At 36.9% G+C, this 23,288-nt stretch overlaps 1 protein-coding gene across 1 annotated transcript; it reads right to left on the reverse strand.

Moving 5' to 3' along the window:
* Window positions 1-1,381: 1,381 nt before the first annotated feature.
* Window positions 1,382-21,364, reverse strand: rab11fip2 (RAB11 family interacting protein 2 (class I)). The gene is made up of 6 exons (XM_084093039.1): window positions 21,154-21,364; window positions 19,821-20,421; window positions 11,844-12,247; window positions 10,776-11,124; window positions 8,393-8,489; window positions 1,382-4,859 (listed from the first exon to the last, which is right to left on the reverse strand). The coding sequence occupies exons 2-6, from the start codon at window positions 20,171-20,173 to the stop codon at window positions 4,629-4,631; spliced, it is 1,434 nt and encodes a 477-aa protein (XP_083949165.1). The 5' UTR covers window positions 20,174-20,421; window positions 21,154-21,364; the 3' UTR covers window positions 1,382-4,628.
* Window positions 21,365-23,288: the final 1,924 nt, after the last annotated feature.

Below are 23,288 nucleotides of genomic sequence, written 5' to 3' on the forward strand. Positions count from 1 at the left end.
TTTAATTTTTTTGGCCAGACTTTAGTGGTTTCCTATTCGCCTGTAAACCTTATAAATAAAACTAAACAGCTAGTGAACGAAAAAGCTCTCTGAATACTTTTAAGCATCTGTCTGGCACAGCACATTGTTTCTTATTGAATGAACTACTGGAAATCCTTGCTTTGAGAAGCGTTCTGTTTCAATGGGGAATTCTGTTCATCTACATCTCATTGCGTCTGAAAAAGCTCCATTTTCATCCAAATCGGAGATGTGGAGGACCCTGGGCTGATTGTAAAGGGGCCGGTCTTGTGAATGAAGAGCAATGATACTGCTCCTCAGAAGGAGGAGATGGTAAACAGCTTGAGTGGCACTTGCACATGCAGCCGTTCACATACACACACTCCTGTTACTCATAAACAAATGAGGTGAGAAGTTTAACAAGCTACCTTGTCACTAAAGAGGCTATTTTATTTGTTTGGGCGGGCATGAGAATTTCCTTCCCATTAATTTCCCTGAAAGAAACAACATCCGTGAGGTTCGCAGTGTAATGCAAATAGAAAGCTAAAATCCCTCAGCTTGGAGAGATAATTGCAAAGCCTAATGAATTTTCATTTAACGGATATGCTGATGTGGACACCAGTGGCTTGCAGTATATTGAAATAAAGATACACACTGAATGCTGAATGCAGACTGATGCTTTTGTGGTGAAGAGCAATTGTTGTCAAATAATATTTGAGTTTACCCAGCTTGGAACGTGAAAATATGTTGTTCTACAAGCTTTTACACGTATATCAAAGCAATGAAAGACACGTCATGAAGTACAGGAGATTTATTGAAATGGGCTGTACCGTAATTTTCCTCCTTTTGTACGGTAGTCACATAGACAATACACTCAGCTCTCTCTTCTACACTCATTCATGCCGCATGCCAAGAATGCAAAGACAGACATGTTACTTCTGGATGAATCATCAATAACTACATCTACGCAAAATGTTTAACCACCCAACAGGAAAGTGTCTTGTTGAGAAAAGTTCTCAACTCGCCTATGATTTTTCTGAAACCAGAAGCAAATTCCTAGGGTAAAATTCTATATTCTAAGTAGTGTTATTTACACACTATTGGAAATTCAAGTTTTTGGAGGAGAATAAGCATTTTAAAGGAAGGAGTGTCTGAGTAGAAAGTAGTTTACATCAAAATGAAACATATATGATGCGGAATACTGAAAAACTGGTAACTTATTAGATATGACTGCAGCACCAGAGATTAATGTATATAAGACACCAAATGGAAAAGAAAAAAATTGATATTCAAATATTATTTTCTATTTGAACTTTGTGTAGATACTGTGGCTTTCATATGTTTTAATTTCACGTTTGTCTTGCTACTATCCTTTGCTAAAATCACAAATATAATCTTTTTTATTATTATTTTTTTTAACTCAGATTTTTCAAGTCTCAACAAAGATACGTAAATTCACCCTAAACCATCTGTTGGGAAATTGCAGGAAAATAGCAGCATACAAAAACATATACACATTAAGCTTTAAGTAGCTATAAACATAGCTAAATAAACAACAATGAAAAGTTTAAAATCAAAGATCAACAGCCATGAGAGAATCAGAAAAAAAAAAAAAGAGGGAAAAAATAGGTAGTCTAAACATTTAGACAATCAAATCAATGATTATAACAAAAAAAAAGTACTTATTAATGTGTCTTCTTGATAATCAACCACAGTGAAACCAAGTACAATGTGTCAATCATTATTCTGTAAATATGAGTGAAGGCAAACAATGTATAATTATCATTTCAGCTGTATATACTGTAAAAAGTGATAAAAGAAGTGCTAGATAATATCTACACAGGGTGATCAACACTGTTTGTGTGATTACAGACATTGCTGATTGGTCAAAATACATTCAGAGTACCACACAGATTTGCTCTGGAGAGAGATGCATAGCAGTTCCAGTTCAATGAGACAAAACGGAGAGGAGAAGGAAAGTGCTCGGCTGAATGTGAGGAAAATACAACAATGGAGGCAACACATCTTAACTGCCCAACAATAAGATCTACAGCAAATCTTAAGTAGTTTTGAACCTTATTTGATCGAAAGCTCGAGAAGAAAATTAAAGCATAATGCATAGAAGTCCAGATAAAAAAATAAAATAAAAAAAAACCGATAAGCTGAGATGGTGAGTTAGTAAGAGCAAACTGTATTATAACAAACTTTACTCTTCAGCTAATAACTTTCCTGAACTGAATCACATTCAATGGAACATTTCTGGCCGGTGACTAATATAATGCTGAAAAATCATAAATAAAAACGTAATTAAGCCCAGCGTATTTGTGAAATTTGTAAATAAACACGTTAACACATTTATGCATATTAAAAAGGTTAAAAATTTAGCATGTACAGAAAACTATATTGAGAAAGAAAAAAAATTAACTAAAGACCAACTTCTTGCATAAACCTATTCATTGAAATCATTAGAAAAAAAACAAAAAAACATAGGGCATTAAACTAGGGTTTTAATGTCAGCACTGTGTAACACTGCAAGTGGCACTGAATGCTTTTAACGTGAATCATCAACTACACACATGTAAACCTCTCCAAATACATATTAAAGTGTTAGTAAATAAAACAAAACAATACAATAATTTATAACTTGAATACAACGCTTGCTCATTGTGACCCAATATAGTAGATGTTGTGACTTCCTTTCCAGCACAAATAACCAGCACAGTGTTTTACCATGTTAATAAGAAAAACTACATCTGGGAAGCTTTCTGCAGAGCTATATACAGAGAGTATACACTATTGTGTTTTCATCAAATAAACATAAAAAAGGGGTATTATGGCCTAAAGAGTTGCCCTGTATCAGTTTCGTTCTTCACATGAAGGGCTGTATTAAAACTGGTTATTTTACAGTTAAACTAAATTCATCATTCTAGTTTTCTCAAATGTACATTATTTAGTATCTGGTGCACACATGCACCACTGTAGTACAGTATTTCACTACACAGATGCTCCAGGCCAGCTTATCAGCCTAAGGTGCAAAAAAGATGCTCAGTTACCAAGACCTACAGCCAATGTCATTTTCTCACCAGATATGTACTAAACATGATAGAAGATGAGAAAATGGAATTGGAAAAGTAGTACAATGTCAGAGTACTGTCTTAAAACTATAAAGCAATCTGTAAACAACTGTTCTTTAGCAAAGTTGTCGTCAACATTGCTCATAATTGTTTTGCAAGAAACATGCTTTACATTGTAATAAATCAAACCGATTGAAAAGTTTGTATAAAGAGGCCTTTTGAATTAAAGACTTATTCAGACTTCCAAAATTAATCAGTTATTTGCTGTGGTTTCAATTTTGAACGGGCTAGACTTGCTCTGTTAAAGTTAGAAATTAAGTTCAAATAGCTAAAAGAAGTTAATACTTCTTTGCTCGATTGACTGACCGACTTGACTGGCTTAACTTAAGTTTAATCAGAAACTGTCAACACTTTGGTGTAGTCAACTGTAGGCAGTCCACAGGTTTTGACAGTCCTGCAGAATACTGAAGATATGGAGCATCAGTGCAACAGTATGACACTCAGAATAAAGTCTTTGGAGACTGGATGCTCATTTCTACACTTCCGTTGTCACTATACATCAGAGGCAGTTTGTTTCTTGGACTTGTGTTAGTAAAGTTGCTTGTAAAGTGAACAGTGTTATTCGCATACACATTTTGCTCATTACAATCAAGCTCAAAATAAATAATTAGTAGTGTACCAGTCTATTATTTCATAGACGTATGCTCTGAAAAAGTACCAAAAGGTTTCATTACCAACATTCTGCAACTAACATATCAATATGGCACCAAACACATGCCAGTATCAAGAGTCTGATCACTCTTTGTCTACAGTGTAAACACCATCAAGAGCGATAGGAGAGTTACCCTGTCAAACCCAACCTGGTCTTTCAGTAAACCAATCCGCCTTGGTGCTAAAACATCCAGTAAACATTCACTTCTATGTCACGTGGTGCCATCAATCCAAGTGTTTCCTTGCCTCACCACATATGTGTGTAGGACAAACGTGTACATTGATCTGGTACAGCTTTTGCAGTGTGAATTCAGTCACAGCAAATTCACTGAATTCAATCACAGCAAAGGCCTCATATGGATAGTCCATCCCAGTGAAAACTACAAAACACAGTACTACTAAGAATATTAGCTGAATTATGTTATACTGACTGAATTCAAAGAAAAAGTCAACTTAAACACAGTTATTTTCGGTACAAACATAACATTGGTCTCCTCGCACGAAAACGCCGCTCTAAACTATAAATGGCAGCTTGTGAATATTTTCAAAAATGGTTCCATTCACAAGTATCTGTGAACAGCTCACAGGATTCTTAAAAAAAAATCTAAATAAAGTTATGGAAAAATCGAAAAAGGCCATTTGGCATCTCCACATTTAGTGCCGGTCTTTCTTCACAATATATCCGGTTGTTCTTGCAAACCTAGAGTAACTGAATGACATGAAATGTGTCCGTGTGTGAAAGAATACACTTGCGTTCTGTCACAAGTTACCAACATTGCAGTATCCTTATATAAGAAATATATATTTTGCCAGAAATCTCAAGTTACAATACGCTTCTGAGATCTTTTACTTCTTTGAGATCTTCCCAGCTTTTCTCTTGGGCTCATAGGGTGTTCTCAGGATGCTGGGCGTCTCTTCCATTACCCTGACCAGCAGGTTATCAATGTAGTCCTCCAGCTCCCGAATATGAGCATCTTTCTTTCTTACCACCTCTTTCTGCTTGATGAGCTCTTGCACAACTTCCTCAAAGGAGAGATTGCTGTAGGCCGCCATATTCGCATGCAGATGTGCAGGCTCCTATGCGAGAGGAAGAACATGACATATGATTGTTAAATGTACAATGTATTAAATACATTTAGAAAATACTTCTTGATTGCTCATAGAATGCAGAGAATTCAAACTGTTCTCTGAAGTGCGTAAATCAATCGTGCATCTTTTGACCTATAATTTGATATTTTTGCTAAATTTCCAACATGAAACAATATGTTAATTTAAACACTTCACATTAGTTTGTAAACGGACAAGTGGATAAGCAATAATGCCACATACAGTAGTAGCTGGACAAAGTAAACGAGACAAAAAAAAAAGTGTAAAAGATAAGAGTGAAATAAACATGTTAATGTTTCCTTCAAAACAGAACTCACTTGGTAAATGAGCTTTTATTAAAGGTGTTGCTCTAAACGTTCAAGCCTCAGTTCTCTGAAGCAGAGTGATTATGTGTTGACATGAGAAGTGTCAGCATCTGACTTAACCATGATATTAAGGGACCAGCAATTTAGAAACATTTGCTCATCTGCTATCATGTGTCTGACAAATTCACACTTTTTGCTGTCAAGGTGAAAACAAGCACAAAATGCAGTCAGTTGATAAAATCTCTCAAAGAGCTTATCCATTTCACTGTTGTCAAAATATGAGTCAATGTCTCTCAGTCCTGCTTAATTACTGATGCTTAGATAATTACAATAAAACTGCCACCCAAAATCAACATCAACACAACAGGACACAGACCTGTAATTCATCTAATTACCAAACAATCCAAATAGCTCCAGAAATGAAGTACTCGTACCAAATCTACTCTGATAAGGTTATCTGGGTGTTTAAGGAAATTAAATTTACGCCCTAGATAGATTTTTGATGCAAATTATTATAATAAATGAATATATTAGGTCATTAAATAGCCTAAAGGTTTTAACTGGGACGAACATTGCTTTTGTTAGTTCAATGGTGATTAGTATGGAAGCTTGTTTCCGCCACTGAATAAAAAATAAAAAAGGTAATTGCATTCTTTTATCTCACAATTCTGACTTTTTATCTCGCAATTCAGATTTTTTTCTAAGAATTGCGTAATATAAAGTTGCAGTTGCATGTTATAAAGTCAGATTTGCGATTCTGACTTTAGGCTGCTACTCGCAATTGCGAGTTTATATCCTGCAATTCTGACTTTATAACTTGCAATTGCGTGAAAAAAAATCTGAATTGCGATTCTAACTATTTCTCGCAATTCTGACTTTTTTTGCAATCGCAAGTTTATTTATCGCAATTGTGAGAAAAAAGTCTGAATTGCGAGAGAAAAAAAACTGAATTGTGAGATAAAAGGCGCAATTATCTTTTCAATTTTTTTATTACATGGTGGAAACAAGATTACGTAGATTAGGACTAGGCAACATACTACAGTAAGTATAGAATTTTTTTTAAAAATCATAAAATGTTTAATGAGTAGAATACAGTATAATTCTAGTTTAAATAATCAATACATTTCCTCTAACGTTTTATTTTCCTTCATAAAATATTTTCACCACATTTATTCATATGCACCAAAATTGCCTCACATTTGGCTATTAGAGTAGTTAAGTGAAAATTAAATTTACTTTCTCAAATTTAAAACCTCCACAAACAATATTTTATAGCCTTAAATTTTGAAAAGTGAATTAAACACATTTGATTATTTTATGGGTAGCCGTGTGTGATGATAAATATAATTAAAATATTAAAACCTGTATAAATGATGTGTTTATAGTATGTATAATATTAAATGTAAGACTAATACATTGCACTTGTTAGGAAATAATAATATGCAGGAACAAGCCTCTACACTTTTAACCTGAAGCCTCAGAGTCTGAACTGCTTCTGGGTTTGAACTTGATCCACCATATCGGACAGATGTTTATACATGTGACACTTTGATTATGATTATCCTCCTTAGATTACGGTAATGAAAACAAAACATTCCTTCTCTTTTTCCCTGAGGAAACAGCAGAACAAATTTGACTCCATAAAACTGCCATTCTAGAAACTAATGCAAAAATACAGTGGCCCTAAAAAGCATTTAGACGCGTAAATCAAAATGTGAATGTCATTGCATTAGATAACAAAATAGAAAACCAAGTAGCATTTATTTTAAATGGAAAAAGTACACTTAAAGTACAGTTAAAAAAGGCACACTTTCCAAGAAAAACATTTGCAGAATGAATTGACTGTAAAAAATAAAGAAAGAAAAAAGTAAATAAAAAGAAAGATATATCGCTCAAAAAGAATTTGGATGCTTTATTGTTTCTGGTAGTGGAATATTTAGTTAATGTGATGAACTACACCTGTAGTGAACTTATACATCCACTAAAAGTCATAATTATTTCATAGCAGGGCCATTATTCGTTTGATCCCACTTGCATGCAATAAAATTCAAACATTTTTAGGTGTGCTTGTTGAGTTGAATGTTTGGTAATGCAGGTCAACAGACAACACAGGCCAAAACAACACTTTCTGGCACATACAGAACAGCAAACACTGAATCAAAGGAAGATTTAGACAAAGAGATGCTGCATGAATTGCAAAACCACCAGGGCACAAGCTAGCGGGTGCAGGAAAAAGCCCAGGAAATGACCATGAACTGGCAAGCAGCTGATGAGCAGATTTAGGCAATCAGGAGTGTGGGAGAGATAAGACTTCCACTTGGCATTCTTCAGTTGTCTCATTATGGGCACTAATGAGGGCCTTTGCGTTGAAAATCTAAAACTCCAAGTCCTTTGAAATGCCTCGGCCGACTCTCCCACCCCCCACCCCCATCCTTTAATTAAGGCCTTAGAGTGCCAGAGACACTATTTCACGGATGCAGTGTTAACATAACCTCAAAAATGGGTGAGGAAAGCCATTTTCAGCAACGCGTCTCCAGTTTCAACATCACTTCAGCAGCTATTCTCACACAGCAGACAAGCAAACGTCGCGTTACTCTGCGCTGGACATGATGACGATCACAATCAGTATAATTATGACAAAGTGAGAGAGGGCTCCTTTCCACGTTTAACACTGACCGTGGTTTGACCTACAGTGTAAAATTAGACCAGTGACAAATTGCGTATTATTAACGATTAGATTTCCAATTATTGAGTGAGAGAACATACTGTCCAAGATGGTTCACTAACGAAATGGAAGCGCACTAATAACATCACACTACTTCAAATTACATGCAGATCAAAGACGATGACCACCCATTTCAGCTGTTAATTAGATAAATGGGCCTCCAAGCAGAGCGCCACAAGTGATACTCAGTCAGAGATCAGCATCATCAACTTCCATGTATAATAGGGCTGCAATAAATGACCAATTAAAACTTTGGGCAAGTTTGGAAAACTTGTGAGAAATGTGGTCAAGCTGTGTCTGGACAGATTGGACAGTGACAATGTGAAAATACACCCTTGTTTACCAATGCGTAGAAATAGAAAATAATATTCTCACATTTAGTGTGGTCACATGTAATTCAACTTTATATGTATGACAATAGTGTAAAGCATAAAAGAAATGGAGTGTGCAATATTTATTTTGAGTGAACTTACCTGTACTCTTGCATGTTTCATGCCATGCTTCTTCTCGGGAGAGTTTTTGAATCTCTGAGTAAGGTCCTCATTACTAGTGGGATTTCTCATGTTGTCACTGTTAAACAGGAAAAAAAAGAAAAATGTCAGAGATCAAATTTTACTCCAATAAATGTGTAAATTGTGTTCCAAAACACCTGGTAATATGCATGCTAATAAGCAACTAGTTAATAGTGAGAATTGGACCCTAAACTAAAGTGTTACCTGCCTTTTTTATCTTACAAGAAAGTCCTTTATTTAACGTTCTGACCTATCAATACTGGTAAAATCTTGCTCAACACCAACAAGTACGGTCATAAAACACATCAAATCCTTTAGCGCAACTGCCACTTGCCAGCAAAAGTTCGATATCATTTTTGAGTTGACCTTTATGAAGTGACAAACAGGGGGTCAGGAAATGGTTTGACGCCCCCTCACACGCAAACAGCCAGTCTACTTTTCATTTCCTAACAATTGGTCACTAACCACAACAAAGGCTTTGCAGCCAGTAAGTTACGGCTCGCACAGTTGGGGTGGGCGGTACGACCAAAATTGTATATCACAGTATGAGCAATTTTATACCACAGTAACGGTGTATGTCTTAATTTCCTTATTTGTTTTAAACATTTAAAAGCTTAGGGTCAGTAAGATTTTTTTTTAATGTTTTTAGATTTTTTTTATATATATATATATATATATATATATATATATGGTTTCACTTTATTTTGATGGTCCCTTTAACACATTCTGTTGACTATAAGTAACGTTGCACCTGCATGTCTACTAACTCTCATTAGAGTGTTAGTAGAGTATTAATAGACTGGTAGGGTTAGGGTTAGAATAAGTTGACATGTAGTTGCAAAGTTACTTATAGTCAGTATAATATCTGTTGGAGGACCATCACAATAAAGAGTTCGCAGATATTAAGCAGACAGTCTACTAATACTCTAATGAGAGTTAGTTGACATGTAGTTGCAAAGTTACTTATATTCAACAGAATGTTCAAAAGGGACCATCAAAATAAAGTGTTACCATAAATATATATATATATATATATATATATATATATAAACATAAACGGTTTTCAATTTTGAATTTCCAGCAACATTACTCCAGTCTTCAGTGTCAAATGATCCTTGAGAAATAATTCTAATATGCTGATTTGGTGCTCAAGAAACTTTTATTATTATAGTTGAAAAAAGTTGTTCTGCTTAATATTTTTGTGGAAACCATTATGCATCTGTTTTCTGAATTTAAAGGATGAAAACTGACAGTAAATCCAACACCACCATTACTGTCTGTATCACTGTGTATACAATCTGAAATTCAGACATGGTGATGGACGTTTTGTTTCCGACACATGTTGTAAGCTATAGACCAATCACAATAGGCTGGGTCATCTGACCAATCAGAGCAGAGTATGCTCTCGGAAAGGAGGAGAGGAAAATATGTGTTTTTGACCTTGGATACATGTAAACCTATTGTAGGAGACATCCAACACAAAATTAGGAACCTTTAATATAGCATCATAGGTGCACTCAAGAACCCCCCCTCCCCCTTATGATAAAAAAAATCATAACAGGAAATTAGGAAATTTAACAGTTGACACATTTTTTCCACCCATGCCACAAAAGTCAAACCATTGCAACTTGCAGGAAAATAAACTGACTTTAAACTTACATGGGAGTACAGTTATGAGTAATGGTCTGATCCTTTAATGATAAAAACTTGTAAATGGATGGGATACATTAAGGATGCTGGTTGTAAAAAGTCACTTAATGTATAAGGTTGGAAAGATCACAGATATCTTTGTACACTAGACAACATTAAGCATGTTTGTTAAATGTCTTTTCAGCTAACCTGTGACCCCTGGAAGACCTCTGATTTAAGATGCAAGAGTAATCTGAGAGGATGAGCGGCCTGGTAGGCTACGGGCAGATAAATTGTTAATTGAATGGTCTATCTCTCATTCAGATCTCATTACTGTGACTTGGTCAGGCCCCTGTAGTCTGGATTGGGCCTAATGACATCGATAAGGCCTTCCTAATGACAGACTTTCTCTGATAAACATTAAGTGCTTGACTGTCCTCACCTAACTCTACTGACAAAAGAGCAGAAGTTGGGAATGTACTGGAAGTAATTATTTTAATATTATCTATAATACTATCATAAATTATAGCACTACATATAATACTTACATATATATTTGATTATTAATTTTAATTAATTTTAATCTATTTATTTTTCCCTCATTGAACAGTATGGTGTAAAAAAAATACTAATGGCATTTGACCTCAAGTAACTATGATGAAAGCTTGATAAACAAATTTAAGACTAAAACAAAATGGCTAAAAACAAATTGTACCTGGATCTGTACTGTGAGATGAAAGGGTTGGTTTCACTTGAGGTTTCATTGGTAAAGGGGTTTGGAGATCGCAGGTCTCCAGAGCTTCCGGTCCGTGCTCCAGTGGCCGCTTTCTTTCCTTCCTTCTTCCCAGTCACTCTACCCAGAAGACTGACCTTCTCCTTCTTCTCTCTCTTCTCTGCCCCCCACATCATCCCCTGATCTCCCTCGAAGGGATTGTGGTTGCGAGGGAGAGTGGCGAACTTCTGGGGCATGTTGTCTCCGATGTCGGAAAAGGGGTCACATGGCACATCGCTGTTTGGGACACCATATCCATCGCTCTGAGAGTGTCGGTGAGAGGCAGTGCCCCCTACGGATGAGAAAGACAATGTTTTCTTTAGCATTTCTCCATAGAGTGCAGCAGGGATGACATATTTGTGTAGTCCAAAACCCAAAAACAATTTAGTATTTTAGCACTTTGGTTAAACGCATGAAATTAGGTCTGTGGTGAACAAGCTCAAGAAATGTTCACGTTTTGTTTTACAATGTAAAATACAATACAATAGTAATACCCCTTGTGATTTTTTTTAAGCAAAAGGCAGTTGCTAACAAGTGGCTAAATGGGACTACAGAAGTTGTCGGGACATTAAACATCACACTGAACAGGTAATCTCATCTACTTACCAGTCCGCTTTTACAGCCTTATTGTGTTTATAATCCTGCTCTTGCAAACTATTCTAATTTCTAACTCAAACTTTAGGTGTAAATGTTTTGTTTTTTTAAATAAAGACAGAAAGAGTTGTCAGAAGCTTAGTGATGGTGATGTTAAAGTCATGTGGCTATACTGAAGTTCATTTAAAGACTATGTTTAGCTTTTTACTTAAGGTTGTTTACGCTGGTTGTTCATTTGTGAAGGTGAACAATACGTTTAAGAATCATAAACTTTTGTTGGTCACAGAGTAAACAATACCTTTTGCTGCTAATATCACACAATAATTAAACGCATGAAAAAAGAAAATATAAAAGAATAAAATTGCTATACTGAGCACAGTGAACTATTTGAGCAGACCATGTGCTCTATGTCCTCACCTTTCTCCTCAATTGAGTTCATAGAGTCGAGTTTAGGCCTGAAGTGAGTTCCTATCAGATCAGACATGGAGTGAGCAGCAGAAAGTTTCTGCGTCCCAGTGAGCAGCGAGCGTTTTGGCTTGGGTTCAGGTGCAGCCTGAGGGTACGGGTGCTGGTCTGGCAGAGAATCAGTCTCGCTCCGTCCTGAGCGTGGAAGGATGGCAGAAGATGTGTCTGAAAAGGCACCGTCGTGCTTGCGACCCTTCATCTTTTCCTTGAGCTTGGAGAACGGCGATCTGGGTTTGTCTCGCATCGACAAATCGAACATGCTGGCAGTCATGTTGTTCCGCATGAACTGGATGCTAACTTGAATCTTGCCTCTGTCTTTCCTCTTCTTACCTGGGCGTGAGTCTAGATTGTACCAGCTGACAAGAGAGAGACAGGAAGTATGAGGCATATAGCAAAATTTTCAATAAAACAGTCTGAAATACAGAAGACATTGAAAAAAGACAAATTAACTGACAGAGATACACTTGATGTCACTTTGGACTGGGCTATGTGTAACAGACAAAGGCCAGCGAGAGCTGTGTGTGTAAACCTCACTCCCCTGGCCTAAAGAGGCATGTTAGCGACTGATGCTAGCGGATGCGGTCTTTATTGTCCTTGTTAGCGCGCCCACCCCTCACCGGTTTCATTTTGTGCCCTGACTCAGATGGGAGTGAGGTTTAGGGGAGTAAGTGTAACGGACGTAGGCCAGAAAGAGCTGTGCGTGTAAACCTCAGTCGCCTGTGCTCAAGAGGCACACACGCGACTGCAGTCTTTAGCGACTTTGTTAGCGTGCTCGCCTCCCACGTCAAAGACCACGGTTCAAATCCCACTCGGAGCGGGTTGAGTAGGACCGGTTACATGTGCATATTCAGTCATGCTCTTCTTATCAATATATAATGTAATGTTTGACTATTATATAACAATTAGTTTTTAAAGAAAGATTTCCTATGAATATTTATTATTGTTTATACTTCAAAACAGCAGAAAGTATTTCACATTATCCATAAAAAATGTTTAAACTGGGTAAATGACCAAAAAAATAAATCTATTTTCCAGCTAACACAACACTATTCATCCAAAAACTCAATTAGTGAAGTTGACTAGTTGTACTAGATTTATTTTATTTTTTTATCGTTGTGTCACATGCATGGTTGGCCTCTTAGGTGTTATTGGAAACAGCTAGGCTGGTGTTACATGCGCCAGTAATTTGCAGATGTTCTAGTGTACTTTCACAGCTTGATAAAAACAAACAGCAGAAAACCACACACTCTTTCACTTCTCCTTTTCTGTGAAACCCCCCTGGTGGTAAGACTCTCTTTCAGGCTTTGCTCTGTATGTATAATTCATACAAAAACGACATGGGGGCAATGTGTTTGTCTGGCCAGAAACCCAATTTCACTTCACAAAAATCCACAGCATAGTCCATTTAGTCAATTTGAAAGTCTTCCCCCTTCCTGAGAACGCATATTATAGCAGGGATAAACATAATTCCCTGGTAACTGCAAAGGTTTGGGCCACATAAAGAATGTGAAGTAATACGCCCCCATCTAGGCCATTCCCCGGCGCCTGTTTATTTAACCTCTTGCTCTTTTTTTCAGCTGGAAGTAATGTGATTGATGCTGTAACTGTGTGAAAAGGAGGTGGCATTTGCACAAATCTGGCCTTTGTTCATTGATGCTCACACCGGTATTTGGAGATTATGAAATGGACAATATTTCAGCAGAGCCGCGTGATGCTCCTGCGATACACTTGGAGCAGGATCATTCATTTAGAAATGATCATCGTGAACACTTAATGTAGGTACAATACTAGACAGAGACTTGGCCAGAGTGTTCAATGTGTGAATTATGCAATACATCATCTTACACCTGCATAGGCAAACATATTGTGGCAAAGCATATTTCAAAAGATATTAGAGATTTTTTTATTAGTCAATATTGGATATTTGTAGGCCGATATTGTATATTTATTATTTATTGTGCATGCTCATTTTCCCTATTTTTTTTAGATGCCATTTTGCCATCATTTAACGCTCAGAAAGTGAATTATTAAAAACACTAATAATTATCTCTTTATACAATTTAACAAATAATTAATGATGATTGTGAACAAATCATGATGTGAGATTTTTTTAAACAATAACAGATACAGATTAACTGTATAATTTAAGTTATTTTCTTATGTACATTTATTATTAGACATTTTTTGAGGTGGGAAAGTTGTAATCGTTCTATATTTTGTGTTGTTCCTTTGGATAATACAACAATTTTTTCCATCCATTTTTCATACTGTACATTATAATGATGTGATGTCTAGACTCACTTGCGTTTAAATTGACTGATTTTAGTATTTGATCATTTATTAAGACAAAATGTTATAGAATTAAAATTTTGGACTAACATGAAAATAATTATTGGTTTATCGGTATTATATCTGTGCACCCATATTCAACTGAAAAAGGAATAAAACCTGATAGACTGTGTTGAATGGGATTGAATATTTTTGTACAAACATAGTTTGGGACCTTTTTTGACCTCAGCACTGATTAAAAAGACACTCTGTACACTTATAAACCAGCCCTGCAGAAATGTAGTTCGACACTTCCACCCTAGACACAGTTCTTTCATGCAAACACTACTGTAAACACTCCTTCAGTATCGGAACACGGTTCCCTCTGGGGTCGTCACAGGCTGCCATCTTGCTGAGTGCTCTTCTTCCTTCATGGCACAGCTAGTGAATGGTGATTATGTTTCTTTCCAAGACCATCCACACACTGGGGAGCTTGTAGATCCGAGGGAAGAGGGTTTACCTGGTCTCAGGCCCAGTAAGGGAGCTCTGATCTGGGCATGTGGAGAGCCAGCCAGCCCCTGTTCTTCACATGGGAGTCAAGGCCAAGATAAATCTTCCTCTGCCTGGAACCACAATACTCCCACTCTGCGAGGGCCGCTGGGAACCAGCGTACAATCAACAAACACAGGTGTGCGATAATTAGGGTCTGTCGACTCCAATGTCGAAATGGACTCTTGTACCCTAGCGTCAGTTAGTAGGAAACCTTTGCATGAACAGTGTCATTGGGGACTGCTAACCCTGAGAGACCATGGGATGCAAGGTTGGTAGAGTGATTTGTACCACGAGTGTCAAAAATGATCTCAGCAATCAGTTACAGTACATAACTCCCTCCCAAGGGTGTGACACCATAGTATCATTGAATAAATACAGGCACTGATTGTGACATACTGACAATAATTATAAGCTTGGAGGAAGTGTTGAAATATCCAGGAGAGTAAGGATGCATCTATATTAATATTCTAGCAAATACCAATAAGCTAATAATTATGCTGTGTTCCATTTACCTCGGAGTAGGGATGTCATAGCTGGGAATGATGTCACACCCTAGTTAAAATGGACTACTAAGATGAAAAACTAAGCTGGACGCATCCAAGCAAACCTTTGTTGTGTTTTTTTTTTTTTGCACAGATAATCCCAAAGTATCATGCCCACAAACAGAATTTGGTTAGTACTGTGTGCTCCACTGAGTTTGCTGAGACACAGACAAACGGAAGTAGTTAATAAACAATATAGCTGCGTCCCAATTCAGAGGCTGCATCCTTCGAAGGCCGTATTCCGAAGGCCGATTGCTTCAGAGCGGCACGGCGAAGGCTGTCCCAAATCTCCTTTAAAAGCGACCTCGAAATGCATCCTTCATTTCCCAAGCAATGAAGGATACAACAGATGGATCCTTCACGGCCTACCCTACCCCAGAATTCATTGCACGCCGGTGACGACAGTATTTTTAGAGAAATTGCTGGATTACACTATTAAATGTAAGTATTGGGTTTCAACTTAATCAAATATCAAAATGATACAAATGTGTAAAAAAAAAAAAACTTTAAAGAGGTTCAAATGTTGACATATCTTACTAAGATAGTTACTACTTATTATGGAGTGACATGATATACTTTTATAGTTTATACTCTTTATTATATTTACAGAAATGGACAACGGTGAACATATTTAGGAAGGTTGTTAAACCTGTTTTGTTTTCAGACAGTTGAATATAACCAGAGTCTCTTTCAGGCAAGTCATTTCAGTTAGCGGCCATCTTTGAAATGCCTCTCGGGCAGCTATTTCATGCAGTACAGATCCTATCTCTTTGAATGAGGAACATCAAATTCTACAAAGCTGTTCACCAAGCTTATGATTAAATTTCATATTTGAAATCACCAGTGAAATCTGTGACGACTGTCTGAAATTTTGTTTCCAAAAAAAAAAAAAGCATTTTTCAGGTTGGACAAGACAATGTGCATGTGCAGTCCTTTCAATAGCAACCTGAGCTTCTAAGGGCAGCTATAGTGATGCAATAACTTTACAAATATAATATATAAGTCTTTGATATAACTTTAAAAAGTCCAGTACAAACGTAACTTCCGCTCGTCAACGGCAGCTGTAACAGTTGCTAGGCAACAAGAACAATCCTCCATAGGCTAGACCATCCCATTTATGGTCAAATTTGCCCATTGGCCTCTGTCCATCATGGCCTCCTAATCATCCCCATACTGATTGGCTTCATCACTCTGTCTTCTCCACCAATAAGCTAGTGTGTGGTGAGCGTTCTGGCGCAATATGGCTGCCGTTGCATCATCCAGGTGGATGCTGCACATTGGTGGTGGTGGAGGAGATTCCTCCTTCTATATGTAAAGTGCTTTGAGTACCTAGAAAAGCGCTATATAAATGTAACAAATTATTATTATTATTAATTTAAGGCGTGGCCTTTGAAGTCTGCGTCCTTCGAAGGATAAGGCCTCTGAATTGGGACACAGCTTATATTACTACTGATTCGCTATGGTTGATGCGCAGAGCAGCCATATTGAATTCTGAAGTCAGGGTTGTTGCGCTTCCCCAGAGTTTCCCAGTCGCAATTCTGACTTGAGGGGGTGTTCCATTTAAAAGTTCCTACTAGGAACCGGGACTTTCCCACTTCCGAAAGATAAATGGAATGCAACATTATTTTTCATATTATGGTCAATAACTGCAGTTAATAAAATCCTACACTATTTAGATTTTTTATTGAGAAGTTGAATCTATCACTTTAAATCCTACAATCATCAACAGATCTCCAGTGCAAAACATACTTACACTTTACTAACTTACATGTAGATAAAAGCAAATAGTAATATTTTAAAAACTACATTTTGTAATTTCTGTCATTTTCTGCATTCAATAATGTGAGGTATGCAGCACTGCCTTTTCTACTTCAACCAGCCATAACAGTTTCTCTCTCAGTACTCAAATAAGCTATTACTGGTCTGCACATGCCTAAAATAAGTGAAATCAGAAAATATTAAGACGCACTAATGAATTAGTCTTGACATTTATTTACAGAAAGTAGCCTATGTCACATCTGAAAATAAAAGAGGAGTGTGGCGAGCAACACGAGGCTGAGGGCCGTGGGAGAACGGCGCAAGGCCGGTGGCGTGATTGCTAATGAGCGACACCTGCGAGACGCACTGGTCTCGTATATCTCACGGAGGAGCAGAAGCATAAAAGTAGGAGCGACGACAGTGAAGATCGAGAGAGGCTAGGCCTGGATTTATGTTGTGTTTTGTTTTATTATGTGTGGCGGCAGTCGACCGTGAGGGACTGCCGTCTTTACTTTAATTTTGTATTTGTTTATTTATTTTATTAAAATCTGTTTGAATGTTCGCCGGTTCCTGCTTCCTTCTTCCCATAACATCTAACCTTGTTACCAAAGTACATCAGTAACAAAGTACATTTACTTGAGTACTGTACTTAAGTACACTTTTTGAGTATCTGTACTTTTATTTTTAGTATTATTTTTTCTGGAAACTTTTTACTTTAACTTCACTACATTTGAAAGACAAATATCATACTTTTACTCCACTACAAATCTGTCAAGGTCCTTGAGTAGAAAGTAACAGCAGTCAGGGGATGATTTTGGTTGCAGGGGTTGCATTTGCATGAAAGTCGGGTTGACGACAGAACCCTGCATCTGATTGACATCAGAACCCGACGTCAGATTGACGCTGGATATTGATTGAAAATAAAAGTCGGGTTGACGTCAGAACCCGACTGATGTTGGTTTCTGACGTCAACCCTATTTTCATTTTCAACCACAATACAACGTCTGTCCAACGTTGGAGATCAACGTCAATCTGACATTGGATTCTGACATAAACCTGATTTTCATTTTCAACGTTGGGTTTGGTTTTCTAAATGCAAATTTTGTCACTTTTTTGGAGCACACTAGCTTATAGATAACAGTAAGGCTAACATATTCATACTAAAAGCCAAAAAACTTTAAAAAGGGCACTATTTGAGGGAACAGCCATTTGGGTGTCGGAAACCATTGTGGACGTTATTGAGTGCACTTATTCAATCTCACATTCAATCTCACATTCAATCCCACTACTAGAACTGTATTCTAGAAATACATTTGATATTGATATGAGGGTATGCAGGCATAGATTCAGAGGCATACGGTACTTTAAGTATTACATACAACAATGCAACAATAATAAAACAATGCACTGACATTTACTTTTTACTTTTGATACTTAAGTACTTTTAAAAACGAGTACTTCTGTACTTTTACTTAAGTAAAAATAGGTCTTTACAACTTTTACTTGTAACGGAGTAATATTTGACCAGTAGTATCTATACTTTCACTCAAGTAAGGAAGTTGTGTACTTCGTCCACCTCTGCTTGTTACAAGGAGGAAGTCAGAAGATAGAAGAACATAAAATGATGAAGTTTCTTTAAAGAGAATACAGTCACCACTGCCTGACAAGAAGAAAGGAAAATATAACAGGATAATCATCCTCACTAAACCGGTTCATCCGCCATGGGATTGTGACTCAAAACTGCCGTTAAAAGAAGTCAAACGGCCTTTATCTGAGTTGCATACCAGAACAAAATGGCCTACATGAGATGGTTGCCCTTCCATAGTATTGAACAGCAATGGAATGTCCAAAGACATTTAAAACTCAGACAACAGGTTTCAAAAACAAAGACATATTTACACTAAAGTTCAATGTCAGTAACGTGGAGTTAAAGTTACAGGAGTTAAAAATAGCCCAGGCCATTTCAAAACCTTTCATTATGTTATTCTTTGAGTACTATTGGCTTCAAAATGCAGACAAGCATTAAACACTAGGGTCTGTGTAGGCTGATATTTCAGAGCCAGACCTTGAGGTCTGCTCTTATGATAAAGGTAATCAGTCAACAGCTATCACATGTGACCTACAAATATTCAAAACAATTAAAGTTTAAAAAAAATCTAAATGAGAAAAAAAGGCCAGTGATTTCAAAAGAATTGTATAGATTGTGTAAATACAGTAGTGACGATCACTGGTACCATAAAAAGATTTGCACGTTGGGATTGGAACATTAAACTGCATTGTTTAAACACCATTCATAGTCACTAACTTCACTGTGATACTAAAAGAGGACAAAGCTTTAGTATCAGGTTCCTCTTTTAAGTTGCACTTCTGCTTATGGACCCTTTTCCAGGACTGTGATGGCGCCACTTTATCAACATCTAGTAGTTTTTCATCGTAATTTAAAAAAAAGAAAGTTAAATAAATGTATATGCTATAGTTTGTTTTATTACATTGGCAGTAAATTAACGCTGCTGCGAGGGTATTTATAATACAACGGCTGAGAGAGGGACGGCAAAAGTAGCATGCCAAAGCTTTCATGTTTTGTTTTTCTTTTGCTATTAGAGCAAATGGGAATACAAAAATGATATTTGCTGTTGTCTCCCATTCACCACTATAAAAGTTTACCCAACTATGAAGATATCCGCTTCTGAGAACCCTGGAAATGTGAAAAGGCTCCATTTGAAAGAATAAGTTTGTACAGTTCTACGAGGCTTTTGCATTAATAAGTTAAAAGATCTGGCATCAACAATGAATGAAATAGCCCACTTACTCAGTTTTCCGTCGTTCCTTGTTGTCAAATATCTCATTTAAGTTGATGAGTTTTTGGCCCAGAAATTTATCCAATCCAACCAGGGACCTGTGCATCACTGTGAGGCACAGCTCATAAACCTCTGGATTGCTCTCCATCAGCAGCCCTGGCAGTTCAAACGAAGCCTCTTCCTTCCACACCGGGCTGAGGGTCTTCTCTGCCACTGATGTGGAGTACTTCTCTCTGCCCAGCTGGATGATGGTGTAGGCATCGTTGGTGCCATTCTTGCCCTTTGGTTGCAGGTCTGTGGCTTGGAGAACGGTGGCTTGGACATGAGTTGGAAACCACTTCTGCGACTGTTCGCCCAATGACATGATGACTTCAAGTGTAAAACTATGGATTTTGGTGTGTGAAATGATAAAGTGTAGTAGCTACTTCAATTTGGCCTTGGCATTTTGTTTAGCTTCTAATCACAGTAAATGAGTGACCAAGAGGTGATAAAAGTTGAAAGTTAAGTTTAACAGCGTGGGAAGAACATAATTTGTAATTACAAACGTTGTGTCTATTAATATATGTGTCTACAAAACACTCCACACATTGACCCCGCTCCAACTCAGGTCACCTAAAAAGACAAAAAAAAAAAAAAAACAGAACCCGAAATATCAAACTTAAATTCATATTACAATACGAATAACATCAAAATTAAAATTTTGACTTAAACGAATGACTTTAACAATACAAAAAACAGTTAAAATTGCTTAAAGTTTTTTTTTTTTTTTTTAACTATATGTATCAAACTTATATATAGTATTCTCATATGCATTTTTTATTACATTGCGCACATGAATTTATTGTGGTAATCAAATTTACTTGCATCCAAAATAATAGTTGGCCTATGTCTTGTCAACCAAATGTTAAACGTATAGGAAACGTTGTCATTCAGAAAAGATATATAGTACATATAGGCTACTAACATATGAGTCATTCTAAACAAATACCATTGATGTAGATGAATAGGTTGTTTTATACTGTATATTAAATTAAATAAGAAAAAAACTGCAGTTTCAAATAAGTTCTTTGTTCAGTTCTGTCACATTCATTGTTTTTATTCAAGACCTGAAATTTATAAATTAATTTTACAAATTTTTTTTTTTCATATAGATTTACAACTTCAAATTTCAATTTACAATTGGTGTTCATGGGTTAAATTGGTTACTGACCAAGTACTTCGCGGTCTTCCCTTATGTGATTCAATCAGACATGGTACAAAACCACTGAAGAATCACAGCTAGTTTTATTATTAGCCACAGTTACTGCTTCTGTCAAACATACAGCACAAAGCTCTGATAATTACCTCTGAAGCATCTTTCCTCGAGCACAGCTCGCGACGCCACTGCATGTGGGATGACTGCTTAAGCGAACCGGCATCAATTCTCTACATCTGTGGTGGATGGAAATTAATAAATTGCTTTAGTCGACACTAATTCATCTTAAACAAATATGTGTGGTATTCCACATCAGCCTTGTACTCGACTTCCTAGTTCCTCATTTCCGCTGATGCGGTCACGGGTCGAAGTGGAAACTCCTCCTCTGTTGCCGTAGAAACACAGGATTTGATCAGCGCGCGCCTGGCGCTGTTCCTGGGATTCGAATGACTGGGAGGATTATTAGACTTTTGAGCATTTCGGTATTTTTTTCTTTTCTTTTGTTGTCAGTTTTGTCAAGAAAAAAGAAAGAGGAAAAGGAATAAACAACAGCTTGTTTGTAAAAGATTTGTAAAAGATTGCAATATATTAAAGATAAACAAATGTGCTATATAACTGACCTTTAGATAGTTTACAGTAGGCTATAATCAGTAGAAGGCTAGATCTATTAGTTTTTATTGTTAATAGCAGGTCATTCATCAGTAATTCATTTTGCAGATTAAGTAGGGTGTATTAAGCATAGGTATTAAGTCAGATGAATACAGGTGAAATGGATCTGGATCATATTTTAAAAACATGTCCCACTTCACCACACTGTAAGGAAATATTTTCATGATTTGTTATCACAACTTCTGTCAAATCAACATTGATAATTAATGTGGTTCAGATAACATAGTATTTTGAGTCTGTATTTATTAAACCAACCTCCTTTGCATTGTATTAACTCACATTTTTTAATTCAATTAACTCAAAATTTTAAGGAAATCAGGTAAGTTAAACCAACAATAATTCTTACAGTGCAGTATTCATAGATAGATAGATGGGGGGACACACATAACGGTGTCCCATTCAGGCTATCTGGGATTCTTATAATGTCCTCTCTTGTAGACAGTAAAGTCAATAAATGTCTATTGGGGGCTCTTGACAAAACTAAACCAACCATGTTAACATACTGTCTGCCAATGTTTCTTGAGTGGGGACATTGAGGTACTGATAAGAGATTCATTTAAATGTGTGTGTCACCCACTTGACAGGTAGATCTTAACCAAACACACCTGCTCTTTCATTTTATTCTCTTTCTCTCTCCTTATCCCCATCAGTCCGCCATAACCGCAGAGTGTTGTGTACATACCAGAGTCAGAGGCATGAGCACATTTGTCACACACTCTTATCTGGACTGTATCTCAGGATGAAAATGGGCCTGTTGTGGTGAAATATTAGGTCATATAAAATGCATTTAAGACAGCTTAAACTGAGGAGGGGCCCTTCTATGTGCCATTTCCAGTTAAGCTTCATTGCAAACACCAGGAAACAGCAGAGGAACCAGAGTGGAAGAGTCTCCACATACAAGCCCTGGAGATAGCTGTATGGTCCTTTCATTGACCAATGAAACCATGTTTAATAGCCGTTATAGCCGTTCCTTGTTTGTATCACTCTGTTGATTATTTTTACACATTGCAGACAGACTATCTGTGAATCAGTAGTGGAGTTTTGTTCAGGGACTCTTTCAGCCTCATGGGAAGTGCTTCGACATAGAGCGTAGCTTGAATCTCGGCTCTTGATCCTTTCTCATGTCCAATTTGCTTCTTGTCCAACTATCCTATCTGATTCAATGGCAAAAAAATAATTTTAGTAGTAATAATAAAGCACCACTACTGTGTGTTGTACTGATTCTCCTGTAGCGTTTGGAACTATTTTCATTGGCGGAGCAAAAACAGACAAAGTAAAGATAGATAGGAAAGAAGACAGCTTTTTCCTCTGCATTCCATAAATTTAGCTCTCAATTTTGCTCTGTTCAGTTTTAAAGGCTCATGGCTGTAAAGAGACACCACCAGGGGTCATGACACCAATCCTTAATTTGACAATTTGTTAGACACTTTCATGTATTACCTTCTAAGACCATAATACGCCTGTGTGCCTCTGGAGTGGGATAAAAACATGAAAGGCTCTACATTCCAACCTCACCTGCTTCCTTTTATTGTTCTCCTCTGATAGAGTATATAAAGGGAAAAAAAAAATCCATCAAGTCATAAATTAGCCAAGAGCAACGTATGGCCTCAGTCCA

The sequence above is a fragment of the Abramis brama genome, assembly GCF_963993115.1.
Source record: "Abramis brama genome assembly, chromosome: 19".
Taxonomy (NCBI): domain Eukaryota; kingdom Metazoa; phylum Chordata; class Actinopteri; order Cypriniformes; family Leuciscidae; genus Abramis; species Abramis brama.